This window comes from Branchiostoma lanceolatum, chromosome 10 (assembly GCF_035083965.1).
Source record: "Branchiostoma lanceolatum isolate klBraLanc5 chromosome 10, klBraLanc5.hap2, whole genome shotgun sequence".
In the NCBI taxonomy this organism is placed as follows: Eukaryota; Metazoa; Chordata; class Leptocardii; order Amphioxiformes; family Branchiostomatidae; genus Branchiostoma; species Branchiostoma lanceolatum.
The window spans coordinates 9,651,635-9,667,030 of NC_089731.1; the positions used below are offsets into that span (position 1 = coordinate 9,651,635).

General features: G+C 40.3%; 1 protein-coding gene across 14 annotated transcripts in view; it reads left to right on the top strand.

The window, feature by feature from the left end:
• The window catches only part of LOC136443487 (kazrin-like), a 63,620-nt gene that overhangs the window by 1,107 nt on the left and 47,117 nt on the right, over positions 1-15,396 (top strand). The window contains exon 1 of one of the 14 annotated variants that reach the window (XM_066440735.1): positions 6,107-6,227. The exons of 12 other annotated variants lie outside the window; for them this stretch is intronic. In XM_066440735.1, coding sequence (XP_066296832.1) covers positions 6,161-6,227 — 67 coding nt within the window. In that variant the 5' untranslated portion in view covers positions 6,107-6,160. Of the gene's footprint in view, positions 1-6,106; positions 6,228-15,396 lie in introns of those variants that run through there. One more of the 14 variants, XM_066440748.1, reaches the window with a different exon arrangement.

Genomic DNA, 15,396 nt, shown 5'->3' on the forward strand with positions numbered 1-15,396 from the left:
TTCAGACTACGTTGAACGCAAGCATTACTTGCATACATACATTGTGCTTCACCACATTTGCGTTAGCCACAGTAATGGTTTATCGCCTGTAGAAACACTGACAGATCGTTTGCTGTACGTATGGAGCATACTGTCACTATGACTGCGTTGTTAGCAGTGGGTTATAGATTGTTGTGTTCTCCATCACAGTCGCAAAGTGGCAATCTAGTCTTCCAATTTGCTGGCGACAATCAGACAATTGAGTCGAGCTAGCAAATGAGACACAATGGTTATTAGGTTTTCAGACGACAATTTCCCTCAGACTGAATGTATGGCGGTGCCGTTCGTAGTGCCTCAGCGGAAGTTCAGTCGTCTGTTTTCCACCTAACTCAGGTGAGAGTGAGTCAACAGGCGAGGTAACTGTTTACATGTCAGGCTGCTCTGTGGAGGATGGCTGGGTCAATATTTTGTATCCTACTCGGACGGCGGATAAGCTGTGGTCTTGCGTGGTTGGTTCCAGAGTTCTTTTTAATGGCATTCCTATTTAGACAACACCGCGTTTTACTGTAGTACGTTTGTTTGGTGTACGATGTACTTGCGAGGTACTTTTTGTCAACGGTTCATGGTTAGTTTCACGCATTCCTGCCATGCAGGCATGTCCCGCTTGCCTTTTGGTTTTGGTGGAAAGTTGCAAGATTAAAGAAACGAGTTTTCTGTCCATATCAAGATCCAAGGTATATATTGTTACATACATTGTATAAGGTGATATGACGTTTGCCATACATATAACTGCTCTCCAAATCGATATATACTACATATCGTTACTTGATTAATACAATTGCATTGTCTCCAAATATGACTTATCACAATGGCCTGACATTAGGAAAGAGTTACTGAGTATGGGAGGACATTTCTATTATGACAACTACGTTATTTGTATCATACTTGTAAATTTGTCTGTTTGACACAAGCTAAGGTGTCCCAGTTTCACGACTGTCATCGTCGAAAAAGTTCCCCAGCCTTATATAACGTTATATAAGCTCATAATAGCCTATCTGGAATTCAAATACGTCAGGAGAAAAACTTGCTGCTGCGCACTTGTGACGTTACGGTTATGACCTTCACGAAACCTGGGATGGATGGAAAAATATGATTTTGTGATGATCCAAAGGCTGTTTCTCTCTATCTATGTCAGAATGTACAAATTCTAATATGATATCCTCACCTTGGGGCGGATAGTTGACTTTCTGACCTCTCCTTCCCTTGTTTCGCGTGGCTGGACAGCGTAAACCACACCTGTCACCCAGGAATGCCCTCCAGGTGTCGCTTCTGTCTGTGTCCTGTCAGTCGTAAAATACGCGCCGCATCCGGCAACACCGCCATCTTGGTCCATATGTCGCAGCTCAGTAGCTTTCACCACTTTTGATAAGACCAAGGACGTCGACACGTCGGAAATGGCAACACATGCATGTGTTCTGTCACGTCAAGAACAATCAAAGAAAACAAGCGCCCGCACAGAACCTCTTTGGAAATACAACGTAGTCTGCCTTTTCGGGGAGTCAAGGTTAAGGTGAATAACTCCAAGTCTAAGAAACAAAACAAAAAAGGATATTAGAAGTAGCATTTTCAAGCATTGGTCCTAGGTACAAATCCGTTCACAAGAACGAGGAAACGTTGGAGCAAGGCCAAAGGTTGGAGCTTCAGTAAAGATACGGACCAGCATGCTTAGTGAGTCATGGCAACATGCACTAGCATCAGAGGACCATACAGTTACAGACGACGTTTTACTTTCTAATATATCTTTGATACTTTCTAAATAACACGGACTTCTAAGGAACAACACTCATCAACTTGGCCCAAACAAAAGATTTTGTTTGATTTCGTTTTCAAGGAAGTGGTTTCCTTACATGACTCATTGAAGTTTCTATCAGCTGATCTTACAGCTGTTGACCTCAACCTGACCTTGATAATCCTTTCTGATAGCTCCGTTCTCATGTTCCGTCTATCAAAGGGACCTCAATAAATCTTGGTTTAGTGGAAAGCCGTAGCTTACGAGTCCTCTCAAACTGTGAGGTATTTATGGAGACCCAGCATGCGTGATCCAAACCCAGTTTTCCACATGCTTGTATTTGAAGTACACGGCATATTTCACGAGAGGACCAAGAGGTGACAACCAAAGTTAACACAGTAATAACACAAAACAGATTCTACTTCTACGTGTAGATCCCCTGGATTTTCTCAATACCCGTGTGACTAACAGAGTTAGCTTGACAATAACCACCAGAAAGATGACTTAATCCTGTGTTATTTTAGATGCAGGCGCAGGAGGGATCTGTGGTGCGTGGTCTACCGCGCCCTCGCAAAGGCTGTCACGGGCAAGACCTGGGTCACATTAGAACACACCTGTTAGCTCTGTCATCGGAGTTTCTGATGGCTGCTAACGCAGGTGAAACGATGGAGGTATAGAATTGATAAAGCAAGAGTCTTCATTCTAACTAACCAATCAACCAACTAACTAACCAACCAACCAACCTACCAACCAACCAACCAACCATAGTAACCAATCAACCAATGACATTACAACATATATTCAGTTTATTGCAGACACAAGTTCATACAACACAGTATAGGGCAAAGTGAAACCATAATTAAACGGACTCTGACAATACGACTACTTCGTACGTTTCTGTCACAAATACAAAGGTAAATCGCGGTCCGTAAACAGTTTTTCCTGGCTGTTATTCTCTAAGCTGATTAGTAGACACGTTGTTGTTTTGTCGGACTTGTTTTACAGTTCACGGTCACGAGTCCGAGGAATGGCCAAGAGCAGAAAAAGTGTGTGTTGATGGAAACTGTACACCGGAAGTTTGTTAAAGCCTGCAGTGTTCTTCAATGATGTCACCTCTTCTGCTTTGCTCAAGTTTCCTGTTAATGGTCTAAGTTTGCACGAGAATGAGTCTTCTACGCAGTGACCTTGTGATGCCTTAATGGGAAAAATAATGAAGCCTCTCCCAATTAATCGAACGTCTGGCTGTGTGGTGCAATTACAAGCAATCAATTCATAATGAAAGAAGTAATTCTTGAGATCCACATTTGGTGACAAGGTTTCCTGAGAAGACGATGATGATTTCTGCGTTAAAGATAGTTCACCTGTCTAGTCACCAACTGTAGTGTGATAGCATATGTAACAGTTGTGCGTTGCATTGCCAATGATAAATGTAGCAAGCATCATCACATCGCGATGCATTTACATTGTGAAAGTACGTATAGATGATTAAGAACTTGAGGACGAAACAAGTGTGCATGGACATGTCAATATGTTAACGTTGTGGAAAGTGTGCTACACAGGATTCCATTGTGAAGCCTTAGGTTGAAGCCCATAACACAAGCCGAGGCTTGAATGGCAACCCTAATGGAGGATTTCCTGAACAAACGGACTGACTCACTGAAAAAGGTGACAGGTGTTTTTACAGGTGTTTAGCAGGGCGAGAAACTCTCAAATAATGAGACAGACTTAGAGCGAGCATTAGTCATTCATTATCAACCACGATATGATAAAGTGCAATGTAGAAGATTCATAATTCCGATCTAGAAAACTACATATGGAGTTTACTAGTATCATAGACATGAAATGGTTCCTATTTTTGGTCATTTTACAACTTGATACTCATTCTTGTAGCTCATTTCACATTTCCACTTCATTTTTTTTCAAGTTTTGCTTTAGCTATACATTTAAATGTATAAACAAAACACACTCCCATTAAAGCTGAAATTTCCTACCAGGCAAACGCTTTCGAAATGTCGCGAAGCAATTTCCCGAGAAGAGGGCAGTGGCAGTTCTCCATGACAGCGACGCCTAGCGTGTTGCTTTGGAACTTAGTTAAACGTTCCTCTTCACAGACGACCGTTGGTGTTCTTGACATGCCACTCGAGACTGCCCTCGGTGTTTTTGGCTGTCATCAGTTGCCATTCAGCAGCCAGCGCTAGAAAACCTGTACCGATTCTGTTTAAAACGTTGCCATAAATAAAGTAGCTATGGTCGGGGACGACGCCTCCCTTGTATTTCACATAATAGAAAATGGCAAAAATAATGATCTAAATTTTAGAGACAGAGGAACAGATGATAACTTGAAAAATGTTATCCATGTGTATTGAAGACGTACATTGGCAACATCAAGGGTAGCACATTTGGTTCAGACGTGAACCCAGCTAAATGCAGCCAGATCTATGCCCTGTGTCCTGCTCCGTGGCATTCCTTTGAACGTGCATTGTCCCTGTATTCGGTCGTGGCACTTACACAACTTTTCAGGTCAGAACAGCTGAATGGATTAGGGCGAAACAGGGCATACCAGGGCACAATTCTGAAGCGCGGGGGTCAGCAGGCACTTGTTGGTGTGCAGCTGTCGCCTGCGACTCCCCATAGAGCGCGTTTGTCCAGAGGGAGGGAAACTAGAACTGCCCGCGAGCTCAGCTTTGTCAGCGGTCTAATGTGTGCACAATCCGTGTGGTCATCGTTTGTTTCCCGCTGTGGGACATTGATAGAGGCAGGTGTTGATACATACCCACAGAAGGTCCCGCAAACTCGCTGCATATCGACAGTGGGAGCTCTTTGGGTTATAGCAAGGCTTGGGGTTATTGTACTACTACTAGCACTTGTAGACAATTTCTAAGCTCCCGTCTTATGACATAAGTCTGGATTGATAATCCACATTCCTAGTAGCTAATCTGTGTCACTTTGTATGCAGGCATTGTGAATGTTAAGAGATTTTAGACAGGATCTTACATGTTCCCACATTATCAATCATTATGAGGTTTTCTTAATTATGAACATGTGCACGGAAAACACTGACTGAACCCTACATCTGCTTAGAGATTACGTCTATCATCAGACAAGGTCCGGTGACATGTAACGGGAACACCACAACACAAAAACTCACGTCTAAAGCCCCTTTGTGTCCTGAAAAATTAGCCCTCTTACCCTCTCTTTACCTGGCGTCAGCCACCTTGTTTTTACGTCATAAAGTTTGAAGTGTGGCGCCGTCTGTCTTGACGCCTCCTTTGCAGCCACCCAAAAATCACCAGCGTAAGCTACTCAAGGCTATAATTTACAGACTGTGCGTCCGTTGATGTATTGGTCTGCCGTAATCTGTGTTGCTTACACTAACTTTGGAGTACAAAAGTGTTAGATCATTAGCATTTTTACGATGAACGATTAGGAATAGAATTGATAATGGTATTTTGGTAAGATTTTTAGTGTTGGACAGGGAGTGGTCAGGAGCATACCATAGTGTGTGGCACGCACGTGTACATAGGTCATGGTCGGTAGACTGACAAATGGCTCAAGTCAAACTGTGACATTGAAATAGGAACATTTAAGAGATCGAAAGATTTGTCGATTAGAGGAAAATTACTGTAGCATTTACTGATATCTTCGCTCGAAGCATTTCAAGATTCTCTGAATAAAACGGAATTCATGTTTACTGACAGATTTGGTATTTATTCTTAGTTCAAAATGTACGCTAGCGTTGCAAACAAAATGCCTTAATTCATCAGGTTATTAATGAAGATATAAAAATCCTATGTGGACAGACAAGGCCGGGAAAGGCTTAAAATTCAGTTTGGTTTTCTTGATACAAGTATTTAGTTTCCAACTTCATTATGTCTCGTTGGGGGACTCTGGAGTTTGGATGTCACGAAAACTACATCTAAACACACAGTATGAGCCTGGCACCCAGTCCGGAATAAAGGCACCTGCACCTGCATCACCCAGTCCGGATTGATAAGGCACCTGCCGACAGGAGCTGGCACCCAGTTCTGAATGATAAGGCACCTGCCGACAGGAGCTGGCACCCAGTTCTGAATGATAAGGCACCTGCCGACAGGAGCTGGCACCCAGTTCTGAATGATAAGGCACCTGCCGACAGGAGCTGGCACCCAGTTCTGAATGATAAGGCACCTGCCGACAGGAGCTGGCACCCAGTTCTGAATGATAAGGCACCTGCCGACAGGAGCTGGCACCCAGTTCGGAATGATAAGGCACCTGCCGACAGGAGCTGGCACCCAGTCCGGAGTGATAAGGCACCTGCCGACAGGTGAAAGCGGGTCCGTCTGGGGTCAACGACCGATTATTTATGCAAATCAGCACCAACGTCCCGTAACGAGAGCGAGGCTGCGTCCCAACATGGCGGATCGGACGAATTTTGTTGTGGTGTCGGGCCGGTCAAACACTAGAGACTCGATCAAGTCAGGTAAGCTTTACTTAGGTACTGCAGAAATTCGGTAAATCAAGTCGCATATGTGACTCGACATATTCTGGTAGGAAATGTAGACTTCACCCTTTTTAACGCTCACAAAATGGTCGATAAAGATGTACCTGTTGCGCTTGTTCCTGTTGGCATAGTTTTTACATGAGTCTACGGGAGAGTGGTTTACGTTACTGTACGGTTGGACCGTAACGAAATTTTAAGTCCATAACAGCTCACTTTAATCCACTTGTACCGTGTGTGCGTGAAGATAGTCTGTGCAAAATTGCAAGTGTGAAATCGAAGACTGGTCGATTTAGCGAGGGCAGATTGTTGTCGGTACGGCGTCGCGTCTGGCGTCCATTACAACAACAAAACAGTTCCGATCCTTTCTCTTTGTTTCTCTTGCAAAGTAACCTCATATGCTGAGCTGCTTCTTGAATTCTAACCCCTTCTACAAAATGCACAACCGAAATCATAACCACCGTGCGAAATGCCTTAAACCGCCGTGATGTTTACAATACATGTTTACCCCCCACCCCAAAAATGTTGATTTTTCGCTGGGCTCAGAACGGTTGTCAACGCGTTGTTCAGTTTTCTCACTTCACTCAGTTTTCTCACCCCACTCAGCAAAATTCTACCCCAACGAATTATGTTTTGTTTGTTTGTCCTTGGGACCACTTATTTGTCGACAAACAGTTTAGACAGCTCTCCATTCATCGTATTTCATGTTTGAAATGTGTTGGCAATAAAACATAACGGTAATTTACAAGGGGTCAGCCAAGGTTCAGGCCCAGGAAGTGAAAAGAGTACAGAGCAAACTTCCAAGTGTGACGTTTCTTGGCAAAACTATAAAATGTTAGGGATCTACCTGTCTGGTTAAAGAATAGCGTGGTGTGGCTGAACACAGCCAGACAGCAAATAAAGCACTATTTGTGTACTGTACTAAGCATTATTGTGGGCTTGCTGACATTGGGGTGTGGGTATATTTGAGACCAACAATTAGGGGCAAACTCACTGAATGAAGGTTTTGACCCATGGACTAAAAAGGAAATGCTAAAGCACCACCCCTCTCTCTGTAAGTTGTAGTAGCATCAAAAATAAATGCCTTAACTGCTCTAATATGTAATTGATACAGTGTTTCAATTAGGTTTGTCTCCATCCCACTCACTGTTTGGTGGCCCATTCTGTTGATTTTTTTGTCCAATCTGTCGTTTTTTTTAAGCTTACAAAAATACACATGAATGTTCATCAATTTCATATCATAAACTTTGATAAAGCTCATATTTTTTTGGACAGATGGGTTAAGATTTTTTGTCCTTCCTAAGAAGAAAATGTCCATCCCAGGACTGGGTTCACTACAATTGTCCATTGATGGTAGATACAAATGTACATGTAATAATATTTTTAGTAATAGTAGCAACCATACACTGTACCACATGTTGGAATCATGGACTTGCATGTGACTAATGCCAGCCATTCTATTTGATCATGTTCAGGATTCTTGGCTTCTAATGATTGCTGTCACGGTTGTGTCTTTAAATACAACAGTACTCTGATAAAAGACATTTGAAGATATGAGACTAGGCTGAGACAAAGAACAAAGGGTATTGTCTGGTTGTCCAGACTGCTTAGGAAGTCGTCAATCACGACTGTTAAAACACCTGTCTCATACTCACCTGTGTCCCTTTCCTATAACAAACCATAATTATCATGATTTTCACATAAAGTATTCATTGTTATCATGCAAGTGTAACATCTCAGATGGCATCGGTAATTTCTGCTTGTGACCTCTATATACGTGTATTTAGATTGTTTTTTAATTGTACTCTTTACTTGAGAATTTGTTGATATCAGGTCAAAGAAGCCCTGGATCCATACACTATATACAGTGAACAGTCTAGTTTGCGTATTTATTTACAAGCCTATCATGGTCCTGTGTCTGAGGCGCTTGACATATCTAACAGCTTAATCAGGCTTAAGTAAGTAAGTAAGTTAATGCCATGTGTCAGGTATATAGGGGTATATCACTACAAAGGCTGTAGCCAGCACTGGCCAAAGAGTGGGAAAGTGTTTGCAGATTGCATCTGGTGCATGACGGGACAAAGAACCGTCTCTTGTGCTCCTCTAGCTGCAGCCACAGAGGGCTGTTTGCCAAGCCTTTTCTGTTGGAGAGTGGAAACCTGTTTGCTTCTCGGTTTCCTGCTGTTCTCTATTTAGGATCAAAGGTCTTATCTGCTGTAAAGAAACACTGTGAACTGTACAGTAGTCACCAGTCATAAGCTCAGACAAAACTTGAAGTACATGTATACGGTTATGTAACATCCTTCCTTTGCTGAGTTAAGATAAAAAAGATAAAGCTGTGCATTCAATGAAAATTGAAATAATTATGATCTACTTCTAGTCATGCTGAAGTATATTTTTCTTTTCTTTTGTAACGTTAAGTCTATAAAAGTAGTAGCAGCTTAGGGACACAGGTTTATATATCAGGTCTTGATTTGATTTAAAGAAATATAAATTGAAAATATGGTTTAGGAGGATGTCATAAGGATGTCAAATGCACCAACTGTACAAAGTAGAGGTGAGTAATTCAAACAATTAGTTACCTAATTGATTCCTTGATAAATGTAAGTATGTAACTGAATAAGTGACTAATTGATTAATTAGTAGCAATTAAAACCAAATTACACAGAGGCATCACTCAATGAAGATTTAACCTTGTTTCTCTTACTAGTAACATTGCCTGTATTTAGATTATGGAATATGAGTGAACGATATATCTTTTTGGGTCCAGAAAAAAACACTAAACCATAAGATTGCATTGTACTGTACATGTAGCTGAAAGTTTAGGTTGTAGGAAAAAAAATGGAACATGGAACATGGAATTTTCGTAGAATCAAGTTAGATGCTAAAATATCTGTATGGCCATACTATCACTAGTACTCTCCTCAAAATGCTATTCTGTCCTACCCCTCTATTAGGTTCCAATGCCTCGTGATATTAAAGAGCCTTTGAATGATTAATCACAGCATGTAGACCTCAGAGTTTATGTGTTGCAGCAGATGGGATCTAGCTGAACATGTGTCACCTGCTGGTCCCTGCACTACTGCCAGATGGCATACTGTGTGCATAAACACCCTTTTATCCCAGGCTGTCTGCACTCCATATCTGTGTTGTAACAAGCCTCGCATGTAGCACGTAGGGACGTGTCTGGAGACATGAACAGTGGATTCCTGTAGATTCGTAGCTATAATATGCTGATCAAGGAATAATGTGGGCTTACAGTTACATTTCCCCTACCCCATAAACATTGTGCCACTGTTCACTGTTTTGTGTCTGGAGTCATGAACATTGAATTCCTATAGATTCCTAGCTATATTTTGCTGATCAAGGAATGATGTGGTTTTACATTTCTCCTATCCCATGAATATTGTGCCACTGTTCACTGTTCTTGGCTTTGCAGAATTGTTCTTGAGCATGATGTGCGACAGCAGCAAGTTTTTTTACTGGTACTCACTGATATATTAATCATAAAGCATTGATCTAGCTTTTTATGGAACTGTGTAGAAATGTCGAGCTATTAATAGGATATGATCAAGTCTATAGTGTCATAAAATCTATAGCAATAACATTATCGAAATAATTTTGATTAACATTGTACTAAAAATATTTTGTCTCTTGGGTAATGATGCTTAATGGGACAAGACCATCATAAAAATATAGTTTGTTGCATGTGTTATCAATTGGTTTGTATGCATATTGTTACACCTATCCACTAGTCAAATCCTGACTAGTTATTTGTCATTATATAAGTACCTGCATTATCAAATATACGTTCACTTGTCAGTTGTTTAATGTCTTATTAAGCTTTGTGTTTATCTGTATAAGATAAATAACTTAATAAACTTGGTTATCTTGAGCAGTTATGAATGATTTATTGTTTAATAAAAGTTTTTATCAGGTGTGAAACCTAGGAAACTAATACACTGCTTCTGGAGTAGATTAGCATTGATTTTAATGTGGAAAAAATCGCCTTGGTTGTACATGTAGGTGTGGCATGTTTTATAGGCCATGCAATCTACAAAGACTGGGAGGTTGACTTATTATAATATTGTATATTCTCTATCCTAAATGTGCCCAAACTTAGCCTAAAACGATGTAGAATTATAATACTGTTGTACTCTCATATTGTCTTAATCATAGAGTCTTTGTTGAGTTTGTGCAACATTGGAAGGAATTTTTGTATGTTAAATTTTGAACCTAACCATTTTTTTTATCTTGTTGGTCCAAACTTCACATGTACCTAAAAAAATTCCAGAGTCATTGAATGGAATTATTATTACCTTATCGGTTGAAGTTATTAGTAAGTTTTCTTTTTGCAATTCCAGTTGCAGGGTAAAGTTGCTGTGATAGACCTGTAGTTATGTCATACAGACCAAAGGTTTAAAACTCTGCAATTGATCATATTTCAGCAGGTAAGCAGGAGAACTATGACATAACAGTGTTTCTGGGAGATCTAGAATTTCTTTGATCTCTTTACCGGGGCATACTTGACCCTCAAACATTGCCTTATTGATAGAGGTAATGGCTTTAGAATGGCTACTTTCCAAACAATGGGATCAATACTTTGGAAATACCCTTATAGTTGTTCAAAAGAATACTTCTGTATAGATGACAGTACTTTTCTCATCAATATTTCTGGTTTACCAAATAATCAACTTCCCTCTTGTAGATTTCAGTTGTAACCAATTCATGTTTGATTTTTAGTGCATTGCATAGATGCATTTACAGTGGAGAAGACATAGAGCCCACTGTCACACAGTCATAAGCATAGCTTTTCTGGCACAAGTATCCTCTCTAACTGTAATTGATTATATGGTTTAGGCCATTGTTTGTCCAATGTATAGCTGCTGGGATTAACATCCTAGTTTTAGTCCTCTATTTACATGCTGTTGTATATCATCTCTTATACGGGATGCCAACACTGTTCATAAACACTTCTAAACACAAAGTCGGTTGGATAGGATGTCTGAAATCCATATCAACACTTCAGGCAAAGTGTATTTATTTTATGTTCCAAAGTAATCTTGATCTGTGATAGTTTCTATAGAACCAGTACATTTTGCCATAAGGTGGATTAAAAGTAAACACAGCTCAGACATAAAAGCAATCCAAATGTTATTGGAACGAGACAAATCCTGATTGGGACTTTGCCCTCTCCCTGTATTGCCCGCTGGTTCCACCTCAAAATTCAAACCTCCAGGTTGCTTAGAAGGGGTAAAGCACACACTATCCTATCTGCATAAGTCATAATGTTTTTGATAAGTTCCTTCAAGCTTGGCCTCCTGCGTCTTTACTAATGAGTGTGACCACTACATAACATGGTCTTTACCTTTCACAACATCCTTACAGCTGGTGCCCTTGTGTAGATTCTTATCAATTCCCTTCCATTGTACCTTTCTGTCCAGTCCTTGTTACCAAAAGGTAGCACAGCACAGGTGGCAGGGATTACAGAAAGTAATGGACGCTGCATTGGGTTTCTAATTGTTGAGGGATTTGGTCTGGCCCCAGTAGACGTTTTATTGCAATCCCTCCTCTTATCTTATCCGAGCCATTATCAGAGTAATCGTCATGGTGGGGGGTTGTATTGATGGGTCACTATGGCTCTGTGTACTGTACCTATTCCAGCTTTTAACACCCACAGCTTACAGTGAAAACAGCAAGATAAAGTTTGGGACTTATCCAGCATGTATCAATGAACATTTTGGCACTTTTTGACATACTTTTAGTTGGATTAGAGAGGACTACTAGAATTTGGTGTTCAAAAGAGCAGCCTGGACCACATACGACAAGTATAGCAATCTCAGTCAAACAGAAGTTTTGACAGGTGTACTAGGCACAGTAAAGTATATGTTAAGAGTTTCAAAAACAGTACTGTATTTACCGAGTTCAGGTTTATTGCAATCCACTATAAGTTGATTAATTGAGTCAATAGACTTATTAGTCCAAAAGTATATTTTCCTAATCATAGAAGATACAAACTGTACTTAATCTGAAAATAGTTACATGTACTAACAGGTGTCTTGAAAATGACAGATTTTAACTTATTAATTTTAGAAAGGCAAAGAGGTTACTATGTTATTATGACAGCAAATGTCAATAGTACTAGTACTATACCAGCATTATTATGTAAATTCTGATCATGCTATTTTCATCATGAACAGTATACTTTGATGTCTTGATTGTGGCAGGTTCACTGTGTGCAATTGTGCACAAGTCTGCAGAGAGAAGGTTGGTTCATGGAATGCCTTCCCACCCAATGGTCAAGGAAGAGCAGCTGGTTTAAACCAGAATGCCCGCTCATAGTTTGATTCTAAGACCAGTGCATTGCACGACAGGCATTTTTATGGCCCATACGACTTCTACGTTCACCCTGGATGTAACGTAAAAATCGTACGGGCCAAAATTGCCTGTTGTACAATGCACGGGGTCGATTCACACCCAGGAAAAAAGGCGAAATTTTCCCAGTGTATATCGGGTCTAACATCCTGATATTGTAGGCAGCACTTTTACGTACGTGCCCAAGAATTTCAGCAATTCTGTTTCCCTGTGTCGTTGGCATGCAAACAACATACCATGTCCATGCCACTTGCCTTAGCTGGGTGCACCAGGAATGTCTGAAACACTGATAATGCTGGCTAGGAAGTATTTACGGAATTAAACATTAGCTTCCCTTTTAATGTTTCTAAGTAGTGCATGTGGTTAAGTACCTGTGCTTAAAACTAAGAGGTATGGTATGTAAAGATGTGATACAATGAATGTGTATGTGTATGTGTAGATGTTAAAAATAAAATAACCCCAAGACTGCACGTACATTTATGTTGCTATGTATAGGAATTGTTTTGTTGCTCCAACTCTGAATTGCTCTTATATAACATGATAGATGTGTAAGCAAATAGTTTCTTCTTTGATGGTGCCAAGGCAATTTTAGCTGCCAAGGCTTCAACCTCTTACACACAGTCCTTATCCTAATGTAATGGCATTGATTTACTTATATAACTTTTTCTTGTAACTTTTTGTCTGTAGCCTTTCTCCTGCTAGTACAGAAAGACCAACAAGGCACAAAGACTAGCTTGTTTTCTGGTAGAAGTGAGAGGGGCTATTGTTGGAGGGGAAAAAAGTAAAAACTGAAACCATTGTTGAAATATGGCAAGCATTCAACAATAACCATCTTTCATCAATCAATCTGCCCCAATAACAGATTGCATGTCTTGATCTGCTCTTTTTGTTTCATCACTCTAAAAGATCTGGTGACAAATCTAACCCTAAGGAATGATGCACCTGTTCCCTTGAAACCTCAATCTAGTTATCATAATCAGTATTTGACCAGGTATTTCAAAACAGATATTTGCTCTTGGCTATAGGTTTATCAGGGCATGAAGAGGTGTAGAAGAGCGTCTTTGTTATATTAGGTTACGGGCCCTCATTGTCACGGGGCCTAAAAGGCGGAACCTATACACCTGGAGGGGTGCTCGCTGGCGGAAACTGATCCCGCGTATTTGTAGCGACAGGATGCTATCCTTTGTTTCGCAAACACGAGGCCCGACAACTTGCGTACTCTGTGTCGTGAAGTAAGATGGCAGCATGTGGGAGTGTGATGTATTCTGTTTGTGGGGTCAGTGAAATGGCTGTGTCCAGATTGTCGGTATGTTTTTGTGTTGTCACAGTTTGTCTATCAAGTACGGTGATAGAAGCATACAGGTGGTTCATTAGGATGGCCTGATGATGTTAGGATGTAGAGTACATGTAGGTATGGGGTGTACGTTACATAATGTCATTGATGTCACAAGGTCAGTACCAAGGTTTTCTTCTGAAGGTGTAAAGGTGGAATGGGGCTGTTGCACCTACTTACTCCGTATAAATCACATGGAGGTAAATGACGGTTACTTTTGTCCCAACGTGCCAAATGACTTTGAACTGATAACATGTTTACTACCGTTGTAAAGAGACATTGTCCCTTTATCGGACTGGCCGAGTGAACAAAGATTATAGTGTCCCTAGTTTACTGTCAATTTGTCAGCGCCTATTTTTCCCAATCACATGGCTAGCTAGTTTTGGCTACTAAATCATGAGCGATAGATAAAACTGTTTGCTCTTGTTCTGCCTCTAAGTCCATATTAAACATAAGCTTTGTGAAAGGCAGCCCTCCCCACTTAGCTCCCTTTTTTGTCAGACTCAAATGTTTATCCTGCCATTTCTAAGGGGGTCTGAGAGAAGTTAGTCAGATGAGAAAGATAGCCTTCACTGCCAATAACCTTGAAGACCTTTGTTCTTTCAGGAGTCACATAAGCTACTTCTAGCCTCTTGAAATACCACACCAAATGGAACTGAAGTAGCCTATAGCAATCATTATTTTACTTGTAGATGAATATCTATATAATGCATTTAGGTAGCCTAGATGCTACTCAATACATGTTAAGTTTACATTTTCTCCCTGGGTAACTGCCAATAACAGTTGAAGTATCCTGAAACTGAATACTAAACTGGTTTCCAGGCTAATAGTCATTTTCCCATGTTCAACAAGGAACTCATTGAAGTCATTCATGAGAAACGCAGCATACCTTTATGCTTATTTATATAAAGAAGTTCAGTACAAGGCCACTACAATGGACTTGACTCTAGTTATCACTTAATAATCACGTAGTGGTCTCATAAGATGAAAAAAGCTTCATAATACTTTTGAGACCTAAATTCAGACGCACAGGTAACAAATGTATTTGAAGATAATCATTAAGCATACTTCATTACCTCCAGGAATTTACTCAACTGGAGATATCAATATTGATTTTTTGATACTACATTTATTTTGTCATATCTCTGGGATTTCACAGATGAGTTTCAGATCTGCTTTGATTTTTGGTTTTTACCTGTGGAAGTTACTCACCTGTAAAAGGCTTTCTTCCTGTTTGTAAGGTTCAATACACAAGTTCCTTGAAAAAAAACCTGTTGAATATACCATTACCTACCTGGAAACTGAAATGCATTCATTGACTTCCTTCCTGTGTCATACTGAGTGGTAACAATGATTTAGCTTTTTATGTTATAAAATGTGCTTCTTCCTGTATACAGTCTTCAACTGCTTGTAGTCAAAGAAGTCATATACAGTCAAACCTGT